The following is a 16,019-nucleotide window of genomic DNA, read 5'->3' on the forward strand; positions in this document are numbered from 1 at the left end:
AGCGGGTAGGACCACACGCGAGCGCGCTGACGGGACTCAGCGGGCAACTGGCCTGTCGAGGGCGGAGGATCGCCGGGATGGCATGTTTAGCGGATCCGACCGGCAGCGACCGCGCTGGCACCATCGGCGGAGAATCGGCGGCCCGGCGTTGGAGCAGCTTGGCGGGATTCGCACTCCCCCCTGGCCTAATAATCACACCCATGGTATACTTGCCTTTATTAGCCGAGGCATAAGAGTTTAAGAGCAAGAAGGTTATGCTGGAATTGTATAAAACTTTGGTTAGTAAACGTAATAAACAAAACCCAATTCAATCCAATAAACACATGTGATTATTAGTTCAGGCCTCTGGATTACAGTGCAGAAACCTATCCTCTATGCTACCATAACCTACTGGTAATTTGAGGACAATGGGCGCGATTTGACGGGGGAAAACATGGTCTCATTTTGGGAGCGAATAGCGGTATGTTTGTCGGCAAGAACGACCCTGCTATCATTAAATGAGACTTGTTTTTTGCCCCGCTGAGGCCGCACGTAGATTCATTTCCTGCACTGAAGAGCTCAGTTTTGGCAAAGTTTACAACAGCTGTCGAAAAATGGGAAGCTGTCAAGGGGAACCCGCCGGGGGCTCAAAGGTATGCATAGCCCCTGGGGCAAGAGGGTCGTGCCCAGGGCAGTGCCAACCTGGGAGCATTGCCGGGGGTTGTTCCCCTTGTATGTGGTGGTGGGGGGCGGGGGGGGGGGTGCAGTTCAACTCCCTGCTTGTGTGGGGGTTGCCCTGGTGCTTGTGTGGGGGAGAGGGCTTTGCCCAATTTCCCGATCCATTTTTAATCTTTGTGGCTGTGTCCAGGTGTTTCAGGAGCTTCAGAAACTGTAACATGTAAATCTGCTGAATTGCATTTTAGCTCTGTGTACATGCTTGTTTGTTTGAAATGGGTGCATGTCATTGGAAAAGCTAAAGGAAATTATTGAGATGAGAATAGGTATTGTATTCTGTTCTGAATAAAATAGCCCTTACTGATGCCAAAATTCTAAAACAAATGGGAAACTAAATGGAGACGATAAGTATCACACTGAGGTTGGGGAAATGTGTCGCGTTCAGGGGCTGGATTCTCCGTCGGTGGGATCCTCCGCCAGCAGCGCATTCATGCCCACGGATTTCCCGACCGCATGGGAGTGCCTACAATGGGAAGCCACATTGGCCAGCTGCTTGGACGGAGGATCCCGCTGCCAGCAGGAGGTGTGCTGCACCAGAAAACTGGTGCGACGGGTCAGATAATCCCGCCCCTGATCTCTGTTGTTCCTAATCAGGGCTTGGAGTGAATCGGTAGAACTGTGCAAGTCATGGCAGCAAATGCTTCTTAAATATAAGGTCAACCGAGAATATCTCAACTTCTAGAAGAAACATTTTTTTTTTAAATTTAGAGTACCCAATTTTTTTTTCCAATGAAGGGGCAATTTAGCATGGCCAATCTGCCAACCCTGCACACCTTATGAGGGTGAGACCCACGCAGACACAGGGAGAATGCGCATACTCCACACGAACAGTGACCCGGGATCGAACCCGGGTCCTCGGCGCGTGAGGCAGCAATGCTAACCACTGCGCCACTGTGCTGCCCCGAGACGAAACATTTTAAGAGAGATCTGGAGCTGAACAGAACTTCACCTGCCCCAAGAGTACATACACTGGAGGCTCCAAGCTCCTCCATATGAGTCAATGATTTTATTGTCAGTCGCTCTAAATTGACTGCATTTGTTTCCCTGGATGAGGCTATTTACCTATTTATGGTGCCAAGACAGTCATTCGAGGCTGGAATATGGTGTCAAGGAGTTGACGACCTGAAGGAGAGAAATAGATTTTGCTAGTTGTCACTTCCTGTGGCTAAAGTGACCATAACATTCTGGTCCTGCCCCATTAACATATAGCTGGTTTCTCAGTTGGAAAACCAAATGTTTTAAGTGGACCTTTTCTGGAGCTGTATCCATGAGAGTACCAGCTGAAGGGGCAGCACGGTGGCTCAGTGGGTTAGCCCTGTAGCCTCATGGCGCCGAGGTCCCAGGTTCAATACTGGCTCTGGGTCACTGTCCGTGTGGAGTTTGCATTCTCCCTGTGTTTGCGTGGGTTTCGCCCCCACAACCCAAAGATGTGCAGCGTAGGTGGATTGGCCACGCTAAATTGCCCCTTAATTGGAAAAAAATGAATTGTGTACTCTAAATTTATATTAAAAAAAAAGAGATTACCAGCTGAATTAAAGTCAACTTCTTCCCACAAAACCTGCACCATGAGAAACAAATTTGAGACTGCCTCAATGCCTTTGCTTAGACCAGCAACCAGAGTATAATGGTCACAGCTAGATTCAAGTTCTGCTGGTGGCAGATATTTTGCTGTGTGCATCTTTGTTTGGGTATTTCAATGATATTAGATAGTATGACAAACCAGATTAATCATGTATTTTTTTTACAGTGCAGAGAAGGAATGGGGTGATGGTATTCGAGGTCTGTCCCTAAGCGCAGCTCGTTATGCATTGCTGAGATTGGAAGAAGGTCCTCCTCACACAAAGAACTGGAGGTAAAATAATGCAGTTAATTTCAACCTTGCATTATGCAACCACAGAGGAACTAATAGGATGGTATGAAGCTTGATTGTATAATAGCATTATATAAACATAGAATCTCTGCAGTGCAGAAGGAGACCATTTGGCCCATCGAGTCTGAACCAATCCGCCCCACCCTATACCCATAATCCGGCAATTTAACATGTAGACCCTGGACACTAAGGGACAATTTATCATGGCCAATCCACCTAGCCTGCACATTTTTGCACTGCGGGAGGAAACCGGAGCACCCGGTGGAAACCCATGCAGACACGCAGAGAAAATGCAAACTCCACACAGTCACTTGAGGCTGGAATTGAACCCGTGTCCCTGGCACTGAGAGACAGCAGTGCTAACCACTGTGCCGCCGTGCTGCATGGGCAAATCAATTTTAAATTGTAATAATTGTGCATGCCTTTAAGCTCTTGGTACATTTCATGTCATTCTCTATTTCTCACGTATTCTGCTATATTCAAAATAAATACGTAGCTGCTTAACCACTTCTTAGTAATTCTAATTACTTAGTAAGTTAAGACAAAGTTATAGTTATTCTGACCTACTACTTAAGACTATTCATACTTTTAGTAAATGAGCCAGTGGTCTTTTTACATTTTGTCAATTTCTTACTTAGACATGCTATTAAAAAAAATAGAGCCAGCCTATTCAGGAGTATAAGTAGGAAACTCTGCTACACACAAAGGGTGGTAGAAGTTTAGAAATCTATTCCACAAATGGAAATTGATGTTAGATAAATTGCTAATTATAAATCTGACATCATCTGTGGAAGGGCGTTGTAAACTTATTGGTTAACAAACATTTTGTGGGATATTGGGCAAAAATGGGTATGTGGATTTAGGTCACATATTATCCATGATCTCATTGAATAGTGGAACAAACTGAGGGAGAGAAGTTGAAGGGAGGGGGCCACTCAATAACTTACCCTGTTTTCTTTGTTTAAATTTAGATCATCTTTAATGGACTTATTGGCTTTTTTAAATTTAGAATACCCAATACTTTTTTTTCCAATTAAGGAGAAATTTTAGCATGGCCAATTCACCTACCCTGCACGTTTTTGGGTTGTGGGGGTGAGACCCACACAGACACGGGGAAAATGTGCAAACTCGACACAGACAGTGACCAGGGGCCGGGATCGAACCCGGGTCCTCGGCACCGTGAGGCAGGAGTGCTAACCACTGCACCACCGTGCCGCCCTTATTAGCTTTTAAAAAAAATGTTGTAAGTATTTGATCTGTAACCTGTTCATCTTGTCACACTTTCTTTCCATGTCACATTATAAACTTGCCCAAATAGTAGAATCATAGAATAGAATCCCTAGAGTGCAGAAGGAGGCCATTCAGCTGATCAGGTCTGCATCAACCCTCTGAAAGAGCACCCTACCTAGACCCACACCCCCACCCTATCCCCATACCCAGTAGCCAAACCTATCCTTTTGCACACGAAGGAGCAATTTAGCATGGTCAATCCACCTAATCTTTACGTCTTTGGGCTGTGGGAGGAAACTGGAGCACCCGGAGGAAACCTGCACAGACACGGGGAGAAAGTACAAACTCCATGCAGTCATCCAAGGCCGGAATTGAACCCAGGTCCCTGGCGCTGTGAGGCCTAGAAAATAGTTTTAAACAGACGGTTGCTTTCTGTATTTGGCTTGCAAGCCTCCCATACTAGGTGTGCATGGAACCTCAAAACTACTGCTCTCACCTCCATCCACTGCCGTCTGAAGTTGTCAGAATTAAAAAATAAATACTTATTTAGCTTCAAAAGTTGGGATTATTTTGAAAAAAAGATTCAAACATAAATTTACACTGGGCTATTTGGTTTCAATTTCATTGATCTAATCACATTTGGGCATGCCTACTAGCCCAATGCACTTAGCTTCTTTCTTCCTTCCCTCTTGCTTTGGCTTTCTTTGGCATGATTAACATTGATGTTTATTTAATTCATTCTAGGATTGCCTACCAGTGTGCTGAGCTTTGTTTAATTTATTAACTGCAGAAATTCCTATTGGGCCACATTTGTTTCGATAATTTTGGGAACGCAGTTTGTTATGTCCTTTGGTTATTAATTGCCAACTAACTAAAGTCTGCTATTTTATTGTTCAGTTTGGTTCAAGCCCTTTATTGAAGATTGAAATGCACTTTTATTCTTCTTTGCCAATATTGTTCTGTTCTTCCTCAGCTTTGCCTGTTTTAGCCCTGATAATGCACAGCATTGGTATAAGCTAAAGTTATATTGAATTATTCCGGTAATTATACAATGCTTTCTTTACTAGGCCTCAATTATTAGTAATGCTGAAACTAGATGAAGATCTACATGTGAAGCTTCCCAGATTGCTAACATTTGCCTCTCAGTTAAAAGCTGGAAAAGGTCTTACTATTGTTGGTTCTGTTATCCAAGGGAACTTCCTGGAAAATTATGGTGAAGCACAGGCTGCTGAGCAGGTATGACTGAAAGTTTTCTGGTTTTTGTGTTTTTGCTTAACTTTCTGTGCTGATTAAAGAGAAAAGTTTTTACACTGGAAAATTGAAGGCTTTTCGTTGTTGGCACTCAGTGTCATCTTCAAACATTTATTTGATCATGTGCTGAAGCTAAGATAAATTGCATGTTGCATTAAATGGCAAAATGAATAATGGTGTCACAGAGATCTCATATCACAATTGCAAAGACAATTAGTGAAAAGAATAAAAATGTTTTAGGCTTTCAACAGAATTTGAATTTTCATAGAACAAGATGCTTTGGAACATAACTTTTTTAAAAATAAGTTACTTGTGCCTCGTAGATGATAGGCTTTGGGGCAACAAGGATCAATTGCTGCAGAGTGCCTATCCTCTGACCTGTTCTCGTAGCCACAGTGTTTATTTGGCTGGTCAGTGGTAATTCCCAGGATGCTGATGGATGAGCAATTTGGTGATATTAATGCCGTTGAATGCCATGGAAAGTTGATTAGGCTCTCCTGTTGCAGAGTATTATTTTTCTTTATTATTATTTTTCTTTACACCCCTCTTTCCCCTCTGTATGTTAGTCTTGTGTGTGTGTGTGCATGTATAGAGGGTAGGGCGAGTTAAAGAGGGGGTTTAGAAACTAGATAGTAGTTGTATTTGCTGCCTTTTTACTCACAGTTATTGTTATTAATAAAAAATAATCGTGTTTAAATTTACAAACCTAGTGACTGTAATTATTGGGCAGTCAGAGACCAAAGACTTTGGGTATTTTCTAAGAGTTAATTAATTTCAATTGTGATGCGATCCGGGTCAAGTGGGACTGGAATTGACCGTGCGCTAGCCCAGGGTGTCGTAACAAAGTTCATTCAGAGCTCAATAGAATATCGAAGCAACAATTAACATTTATAACGAGGTTTATATGAATTATTTGACCATTGAAATCAATTATCCTTCTCAATTATCATTCACTTCTCAATCTAGACAATCAAAAATATGATGGCAATTGAAAAGGTCAAAGGATTTTGCCAGATTGTAGTTTCTTCAAAGGTGCGAGAGGGCATTGCACATTTAATTCAATCATGTGGACTTGGTGGAATGAAGCATAACTCGGTTGTTATGGGTTGGCCTTATGGCTGGAGACAGAGTGAAGATCCCAGGGCTTGGAAAACATTCATAGGTAAGATTAGTAGCCTCTTAATTTTCTTGATGCAATATATTTAAATATCATCCAAATTATAGAATTTTCCCTTTGATTTGTAATAATAATTTCACCTATTTGAATATTCTGCATTCTTTGACAGAAAAGGGTAGAGTTTCAACTCCGTTCAAAGGATGGAGAGATTTCAAAATGGAAATTATATATTTCCCAGATTCCATTTCTGCCATCTTATGCTCCGGAGTACAAACATTTTGTGGGGAAGCTGACACTTCCCACAAAAATAGAATGAATTAGCATGGCAAGTTTCTGCTTACTGCACCCCTTTGCAGCTCTGCGAAGAGGCTGCAAAAATTTCGTTTTTTAAGTGCAAGGAAATTTATCTTCTAAAAGTTTAAATATTTAAAAGTATTTGATTTGCTAAAAAAGTCAAATAATTCAAACACAAGATTCTTGGGGAACTTGACAGGATAAATGCTAAAAGGACGTTTCCCTATGTGGGAGAATCGAGAACTAGGTCACGTAGTTTCAGATAAGGGACCTCCCATTGAGATGCAGTAGGAATTTATTATAGAGTCATAGAGGTTTACAGCGTGAAAACAGGCCCTACGCCCAAGTTGTCCGTGCCGTCCAGTTTTCACTACTAAGTTAATCCCAATTGCCCGCATCGTGCCCATATCCCTCTATGCCCATCTTTCCCATATAACTGTCTAAATGCTTTTTGAAAACAAAAATAGTACCTGCCTCTACTATTGCCTCTGGCAGCTTGTTCCAGACACTCACCACCCTCTTGTGTGAAACAATTGCCCCCTGGATCCTTTTGTGTCTCTCCCCTCTCAACTTAAACCTATGCCCTCTAATTTTAGACTCCCCGACCTTTGGGAAAAGATGTTAACTATCTACCTTATCTATGCTCCTCATTATTTTATAGATTTCTATAAGATCACCCCTAAGCCTCCTAAGCTCCGGGGGGAAAAGTCCCAGTCTATCCAGCCTCTCCTTATAACTATACTATCAAGTCCTGGTAGCATCCTCGTAAATCTCTTCTGCACTCTCTCTAGTTTAACAATATCCTTTCTATAGTAGGTGATCAGAACTGTACACGGTATTCCAAGTGTTGCCTTATCAATGTCTTGTACAACTTCAGCAAGACGTCCAAACTCCTGTATTCAGTGTTCTGACCAAAGAAACCAAGCATGTCAAATGCCTTCTTCACGACCCTGTCCATCTGTGACTCTACTTTCAAGGAGCTATGAACCTGTTCCCCTAGATCACTTTGTTCTATAATCTCTGCAGGTCACTAGTCTATGGAATTCTCTATCTTAGAAGGCAATGGAGGCTGGATCATTAAATATGTTCAAGGCTGATTTTGACAGTTTTTCATCTTGAGGTTTTGTGGGAAACAGGTAGGAAAGTGAAGTCGCAGCCTTGATCAGATCACCCACAATCTTATTGAATGGCAGTGCAGGCTCGAGGGGCTGACTGGCCTTCTCCGATTTTTAATATTCTTAAACTAGGTTCTTTATCGTTTCTCAAAGTTGTTTCCTTATTTCTTTTTTTTTTAAACCTGCACCGGGTTACCATCCTTGTGTATACCTAGCAATATTAAAATAAAAAATATTTTCAAAAGCACTGCACATTTGTATTGGATCCTGCTAAATTTTGAATGTTTATGCAAATTAGTTCAAATAGAAACTTGAACAATAAAACTATTGGAATCTACACTCAGATTCCTAATAATCCCTAAATTGGGACCTCGGCCACTTACTGGGTAACTAGTAATCCATATTTTATGGCTACTATTAGGACATGGTGACCGAAAAGTGAAAGAAATATCCTTATGAAACTTGATAATAAAATGTAATGGATGCTAAAAAATAATTTGTAACTGTTGAATATCATTTTGCAGCACTAGTTGGAAAGTGTGCCTGTTTTTCACTCTTCAATTCTTACCACAAAAATGAAATCGCACATGCCCAAATTTCCACTTTGTCCTATTGCCAAACATGTCAAGTTATCCCCTTGAACTTGTTGTCAGATGGTCCAAAGATGTACAGGTTAGGTGGATTGGCCATGCTCAATTGCCCAAAGGTGTCCAAAGGTGAGGTGGGATTGTGGGGATGGGGCGGTGGAGTGGGCCTCGGGTGGGGTGCTCTTTTGGCGGGTTGGTACAGACTCGATTGGTCCGATGGCCTCCTTCCACACTATAGAAATTCTATAATTCTATGGTGCAGAGAGTGTTTTCTCCAACAGCTATAACCCAGTACAGAGAATTCCCAAAATTTGTTGGTTTTGGAGGAGAGCAATGTTATGAAATAAATATGAAAGACTTCCCCGAGGGAGAAGGCAGGTATAAATTTGAGGATGAATTTGCCCCAAAACCGGAGAGAACTGGCTACGGGTAAATGTCCACCCTCTTAAATATGAGGCGCACTTTAACCACCGCGTTACGCCCGGCGCAGATCCGGGCTCGCTGGATAAATAGTGGGAATGGGCAAAATTGAGAATCACGCCGGGCGAGAATCCATTTGCTATCTAACTGGCCCACTCTCGATGGCGATTTCTGGATCACACCCAAATATGGGGCGGGATTCTCCGACCCCACGCAGGGTCGGAGAATCGGCGGGCAGCGGCGTTAATCCCGCTCCCGCAGGGTTTTTAAATCTCCCACCGGCCAAAAACCGACGTTGTGCAAATCCCGCCGGCAGCCTCTGAAAACAGCTGGCGCCGGCGGGATTTCATTATATTTTTAGAGTCCACAAATCTCCGGCCCGGATGGGCCGAAGTCCCGCCGACGTGAATCACAGTTGCTTTAATACGGCGTCAACCATTGATGATGGTTGACGCCGTTCAGTGTCGGGGGGTGGGTTGCGGCATGGGGGGGGGGGGGTTGCGACATGGGGGGGGGTGGGTTGCGGCATCGGGGGGGTGGGTTGCGGCATCGGGGGGGGTGGGTTGCGGCATGGGGGGGTGTGTTGCGGCATCGGGGGGGTGGGTTGCGGCCATCGGGTTGCGGCCATCGGGGGGTTGCGGCCATCGGGGGGGTGGGTTGCGGCATCGGGGGGGTGGGTTGCGGCCATCGGGGGGGTTGCGGCCATCGGGGGGTTGCGGCCATCGGGGGGGTGGGTTGCGGCCATCGGGGGGTTGCGCCCATCGGGGGGGTGGGTTGCGCCCATCGGGGGGGTGGGTTGCGGCCATCGGGGGGGTGGGTTGCGGCCATCGGGGGGTTGCGGCAATCGGGGGGGTGGGGTGCGGCCATCGGGGGGGTGGGGTGCGGCCATCGGGGGGTTGCGGCCATCGGGGGGGTGGGGTGCGGCCATCGGGGGGTTGCGGCCATCGGGGGGGTGGGGTGCGGCCATCGGGGGGGTGGGGTGCGGCCATCGGGGGGGTGGGGTGCGGCCATCGGGGGGGTGGGGTGCGGCCATCGGGGGGGTTGCGGCCATCGGGGGGTTGCGGCATCGGGGGGGGGGTTTGGGGGCAGCGGCGTGCAGAGAGGGGGGGCTACGGATGCCCGGGGCCAACGCACCGTCGCCCCCCCCTCTGTACGCCGCTGCCCCCTACCCCAACCACCCCCTCCCCACCACCCCTACCCCCCTCCCCACCACCCCTACCCCCCTCCCCACCACCCCTACCCCCCCTCCCCACCACCCCTACCCCCCTCCCCACCACCCCTACCCCCCTCCAACGCCGCCCCCCATCTCTCGCAACGCCGCAACCCCCCCCCTTAACGCCGGGTCCCCCCCCCCTCAACGCCGGGTCCCCCCCCCCCTCAACGCCGGGTCTCCCCCCCCCTCAATGCCGGGTCTCCCCCCCCCCCCCCCTCAACGCCGGTCCCCCCCCCCCCCCCTCAACGCCGGGCTTCCTCCCCCCCCCCTCAACGCCGGTACCCACACCCCGTCCCCCTCCCTCTGAAGGCCGGTACCCACAACCCCCCCCCCTCTCCTCCTCCCCCCCCTTCCTTCCTCCTCCCCCCCTTCCTTCCTCCGTCCCCCCCTTCCTTCCTCCGTCCCCCCCCTTCCTTCCTCCGTCCCCCCCCTTCCTTCCTCCCCCCCTTCCTTCCTCCGTCCCCCCCCCCTTCCTTCCTCCGTCCCCCCCCCTTCCTTCCTCCGTCCCCCCCTTCCTTCCTCCCCCCCTTCCTTCCTCCCCCCCTTCCTTCCTCCCCCCCTTCCTTCCTCCGTCCCCCCCCTTCCTTCCTCCGTCCCCCCCCTTCCTTCCTCCGTTCCCCCCCCCTTCCTTCCTCCGTCCCCCCCCCCCTTCCTTCCTCCGTTAGTGGGGGGGGGGTGCGGCGTTAGTGGGGGGTGGGGGGGTGCGGCGTGGGTGGGGGGGGTGCGGCGTTGGAGGGGGGTAGGGGTGGTGAAGGGGGTAGGGGTGGTGAGGGGAGGGGGTTGGGGTAGGGGCAGCTGCGTGCAGAGGGGGGGCGACGGTGCGTTGGCCCCGGGCATCAGTCGCCCCCCTCTCTGCACGCCGCTGCCCCTACCCCAACCCCCCCTCACCACCCCTACCCCCTTCACCACCCCTACCCCCCTCCAACGCCGCACCCCCCCCCCCCCACTAACGGAGGAAGGAAGGGGGGAAGGAAGGAAGGGGGGGGGAGGCAGGAAGGGGGGGGAGGAAGGAAGGGGGGGAGGAAGGAAGGGGGGGAGGAAGGAAGGGGGGGAGGAGGAGGAGAGGGGGGGGAGGAGGAGAGGGGGGGGGGTGTGTGGGTACCGGCCTTCAGAGGGAGGGGGACGGGGTGTGGGTACCGGCGTTGAGGGGGGGGGGGGGGAGACCCGGCGTTGAGGGGGGGGGGACCCGGCGGTGGGGGGGGGGACCCGGCGTTGAGGGGGGGGGGGACCCGGCGTTGAGGGGGGGGGGACCCGGCGTTGAGGGGGGGGGACCCGGCGTTGAGGAGGGGGGGGGGAGAGACCCGGCGTTGAGGGGGGGGGAGAGACCCGGCGTTGGGGGGGGGGGAGACCCAGCGTTGAGGGGGGGGGGGGAGACCCGGCGTTGAGGGGGGGGGGGGGAGACCGGCGTTGAGGGGGGGGGGAGACCCGGCGTTGAGGGGGGGGGGGGAGACCCGGCGTTGAGGGGGGGGGAGACCCGGCGTTGAGGGGGGGGGAGACCCGCCGTTGAGGTGGGGGGGGATGCGGCTGCCCCCCCCCCCCAATGCCGGGTCTGTCCCCCCGCCTCCCCCAATGCCGGGTCTGTTCCCCCCCCCCCCATGCCGGGTCTGCTCCCCCCCCCCCCCAAATGCCGGGTCTGTTCCCCTCCCCCCCCCCCAAATGCGGGTCTGCCCCCCCCCCCAAATGCCGGTCTGTCCCCCCCCCCCCCCCCAATGCCGGGTCTGTCCCCCCCCGCCCCCCCAATGCCGGGTCTGTCCCCCCCCCCCCCCCAATGCCGGGTCTGTTCCCCCCCCCCCCAATGCTGGTCTGTCCCCCCCCCCCCCCCCCCCCAATGCCGGGTCTGTCCCCCCCCCCCCCCCAATGCCGGGTCTGTCTTCCCCCCCCTCCAATGCCGGGTCTGTCCCCCCGCAATGCCGGGTCTGTCGTCCCCCCCCCCCCAATGCCGGGTCTGTCCCCCCCCCCCCAATGCCGGGTCTGTCCCCCCCCCCCCAATGCCGGGTCTGGTCCCCCCCCCCCAATGCCGGGTCTGTGTCCCCCCCCCCAATGCCGGGTCTGTGTCCCCCCCCCCCCCCAATGCCGGGTCTGTCCCCCCCCCCCCAATGCCGGGTCTGTCCCCCCCCCAATGCCGGGTCTGTCCCCCCCCCCACAATGCCGGGTCTGTCCCCCCCCCCCAATGCCGGGTCTGTCCCCCCCCCCCCCCAATGCCGGGTCTGTCCCCCGTCCCCCCAATGCCGGGTCTGTCCCCCCCCCCCAATGCCGGATCTGTCCCCCCCCCCCCAATGCCGGGTCTGTCCCCCCCCCCCCCCCAATGCCGGGTCTGTCCCCCCCTCCCCCCCAAATGCCGGGTCTGTCCGTCCCCCCCCCCGTCTGTCCCCCCCCCCCCCCCCCCCCAATGCCGGGTCTGCCCCCCCCCCCAATGCTGGGTCTGTCCTGTTCCCCCCCCCCCCCCCCAATGCCGGGTCTGTCCCCCCCCCCCGCCCCAATGCCGGGTCTGTCGTCGCCCCCCCCCCCCCCCCCCCCCCCCAATGCCGGGTCTGTCTCTCTCCTCCTCCTCCTCCAAAATACGCTGGGTCTCACCACTTCCGCAGCTGGTGAAACTGACGCGTATCGCGTCAGTCAGCTGCTGGCCCCTCTGGGAATGGAGATTGATTAACACTGATTTTTCTTGCTGGAAACCCGCGTTACGACGGGCAACGGAGAATCCCGCCCATGGTGTGCATATCATTGGCCACCATTAGCAACAATTTCCATCTCATTCGCAAGACTGGAATCGAATGTAACAGCTTCCCAGGAATTAACTGGCTCCCCAGCAAGAAATCTCGCTGGCATCATTTAGTATTCCTTTTTAAAAACATGAAGCTGGCGCAGTGGCTGCTGAGGGGAACTGAGGAGGTGAGTAGTCATTTCCATTTTCCGGCATGCAGCTCAAGGGACCCCTCGGGGTTGGGCTGAAGTGTTCAAAATCGGCGGTTACCCGTGGGGGGGGGGGGGGGGGGGGGGGTATTGTTTGTGATGCCTTCAAGCCCTCTTTAAATATTGTGGCTACCCATAACGGGTAACTACAGCTACTGCCTGTCTATCCTACCAAACACTTCCTGGACAGGGCCCTGTTCTTAGTTTATGCTAAAGGTCATCCCTTGGCTGAGAGCAGCCTCTAACTTCACAGCTGAAGGATATTGCTAATAAACAGTTGGCCTTGTTAGTTGTGAGAGCACTTCACAGCTCTCAAGTGCACCCTCATGGGTACAAGTGCCATGTCTCTCACGATGATTATTGCATCGCATTTCAATCAAACTTTGAACCCTGAACAATTTGTCTAACTTTTAGAAGCGTCAGCACCATAGAGGCATCAACCAGCAGTCAAACACTCAAGAGCTGGGCTTCAGCACTGGGGATATCCCCGTGACCATAGGGGTAAATATGTGGGTCAGGGGAGGGCGCCTGAGCCCTAATGTTCCTGGCAGGGGTCTTCTGTCTAGGGACTCCTGCTGTGGCCAGGGGCGAATGAGATTTTCCAGCACAACTGGCTTGGTGGATGGCACGCTGAAAGAAGGCGGGACACTCCAGGGTGGGGGAGGCTTGGGTAATTTTTGGGTCCTGGGATGGAAGCCCTAAATGATTGTCGGTTTTACTCCTCTTATTCTTTACAGATACCAAAATGGATAGTGGTTTCAATCCCGCAGAGGATGCCCTTCGCGGTGATGGTGGCAGCCCAGGTCCAGAAGCTGGATAAGGCAGCAGCGTCAATGCAGGCTGCAGGCAGCACCCCATGTGCAAGGGTCCGTCGCACACCCTGAAGATCCAGCCGCCCATCAGGCCATGCAGGAACCCAGACGAGTTGCCTGCAATGGGCCAAGGCGCACAGGCGTCGTTGATCTTTTGAGGAGATGTCAGACAGCATGTGTCGCAGGGGATTCTGTCTCCACAAAAAGACAATGTGGCGCCTGTGCCATGCCTCGCAGACTTGGCACTCCGTGGAGGAAGAGGACACCCGCTGTCGGTGGCTGTGAAGGTCACCGCAGCCTTGAAGTTATATGGCACCTGTTCTTTCCAGGGCTCAAGGAAGGATTTGTATCACAAGCAACAGCCCACAAGTGCATCCATGAGGTCATGGATTCCCTGTAAACTGGGCAGCTGACTAGATCAACTTTGAGCTGGACCAAGCTCACAAAGATGGGCGGGCTGCAGGCTTGTCTGACACTGCTGGGATGCCCCAGGTCCGGGAGGTAATTGGTGGCACGGATGTTGCCCTTCGCGCACTGAGGCATCATGGAGTGCCCTTCATTAACAGGAAGAGTTCCACTCCCTGAATGTTCATCTCGTGTGTGACCACCGCATCGGGATCATTCACATGTGTGCACATTTCCCAGGAAGCATGCATGATAGCTAAATCCTGGAACACTCTGAACGCCGTCTTCATGGTCCATCCGAGGCTGACGGGTTGGCTCTTGGGGAATAAAAGGTACCTGCTGTGGTCCTGGCTGATGGCGCCAGCACGGATGCCGGAGACCAAGGCGGAGACCCGATATAACGAGGCCCATATTGCCATCAATGCTGTCATTGAGTGATGCATTGGTCTGCTCAAAATGTGATTCCGATGCCTGGACCCTCTGGTAGTGCACTGAAATGCACCCCCCATAGGATATCGTGCTTTGTGATGGTCTGGTGTGCCGTCCCACAACCTGGCACAGCAGTGGGGGGGACATGCGACCTCGTATGAGGAGGAGGCGGACATGCAGTCAGTGAGAGGGAAGGATCATTTTGTCTGTAACTACACTTAGAAATATGAAGCAACCTTTAAAATATCTAAAAGCCTTTCCTCATATAGGCCAACAGCAATTGTCTTGATCTTTGTTGTGGTGGTATGCCTATAGATATTACATGTACTCAGCAGTGTGACCTCCCACCAGCAGGTGGCCATATACTCAGCAGTGTGACCCCCCACCAGCAGGTGGCATCAGATATAATAATAATTGCTTATTGTCACAAGTTGGCTTCAATGAAGTTACTGTGAAAAGCTAGTCGCCACATTCCGGCACCTGCTCGGGGAGGCTGGTACGGGAATTGAACCCGCACTGCTGTCATTGCTCTGTATTACAAGCCAGCTATTTAGCCCACTATGCTAAACCAGTCCCGAAGTCGGAGGACACCTAGCTACTGCCAGAAGGTTTAAGGTGCATGTGAAAACAGTTGTGCATAAGGGTAGTTCCAGGAGAGTCTAGTGTAACTCTATGATAACTTGGTCTGTATTTGAGCGTTACCTTACCATGTGTACATTAATAAATCCTAGTTCTGGCTAAGTCATCAGCAGTTCCGTTGATTCATTTCTAGACGAGATCATTCCACGCAACATTTGTCAACAAGCAATTTTCAGTAAGTGTATCAACTGGAGAAGGGAGGATCACAAATGTCGTTGAAAGATTGGGTTGTGTACAATATCAAGTTAATGGAAAATATGAATTATGTATCACAGAAATGGCTGTGATGTATACAGTGTATTTGTGCTAGCCAATTGATGACAACCACAGTCTGCTTTCTATCTATAACCACTGCATGGCCAACTAAGTATGGCTATTGTCCCCTTCGCAGTTAAATAGAAAGAATATGGTAGTTAAAAGATTATTCACCAAAACAAATTCATATTTTAAGGATTTCCTGTGTTGCTAATCCAAGTCAGCTGATCTCATAATGTTCTGTGAGATTTTTTTTTTTGGATTACAAGCATATTTTAGTATGACTGTATATTCCAGACATCTGATATAGGAGTGCCTATGTAACTCAATAGATTTCTATCGCTAATTCAGCCCTCAGGTTTGTTCGGTAACCTAAGCAATCTCAACATTAGTAACACTGATGTTTACTTTGCAGATACTGTGAGAGTCACCACAGCTGGTCACCTCGCTCTATTGGTGCCAAAAAATGTTTCTTTCTACCCAAGTAACCACGAACGCTTCACTGAAGGCCACATTGATGTTTGGTGGATTGTGCATGATGGCGGCATGTTGATGCTGCTTCCATTTCTTCTTCGGCAACACAAGGTATGAACCACATCCATGAAATATAAAGATCTTGTAGTGCATATACAGATAAAGGAAATATAAAAGACTACAGCTAGAAAAAGACCCAATAGATTATATAAAATCTGCAATTATGAACTTTTCCTAGCTTCTGATGGTGTCCAAGTTGTAATTCACTGATTCAGAAAGCTGCC

The 16,019-nt window shown here is 50.8% G+C and overlaps 1 protein-coding gene across 3 annotated transcripts in view; it reads left to right on the forward strand.

Annotated features, from left to right (window-relative positions):
- The window catches only part of slc12a4 (solute carrier family 12 member 4), a 216,504-nt gene that overhangs the window by 177,412 nt on the left and 23,073 nt on the right, over positions 1–16,019 (forward strand). For all 3 annotated transcript variants that reach the window (XM_038806749.1, XM_038806750.1, XM_038806748.1), the window contains exons 16-19: positions 2,462–2,566; positions 4,882–5,050; positions 6,032–6,227; positions 15,677–15,846. In XM_038806749.1, coding sequence (XP_038662677.1) covers positions 2,462–2,566; positions 4,882–5,050; positions 6,032–6,227; positions 15,677–15,846 — 640 coding nt within the window. The remainder of the gene's footprint in view (positions 1–2,461; positions 2,567–4,881; positions 5,051–6,031; positions 6,228–15,676; positions 15,847–16,019) is intronic.

The sequence above is a fragment of the Scyliorhinus canicula genome, chromosome 9 (assembly GCF_902713615.1).
Source record: "Scyliorhinus canicula chromosome 9, sScyCan1.1, whole genome shotgun sequence".
Classification (NCBI taxonomy): domain Eukaryota; kingdom Metazoa; phylum Chordata; class Chondrichthyes; order Carcharhiniformes; family Scyliorhinidae; genus Scyliorhinus; species Scyliorhinus canicula.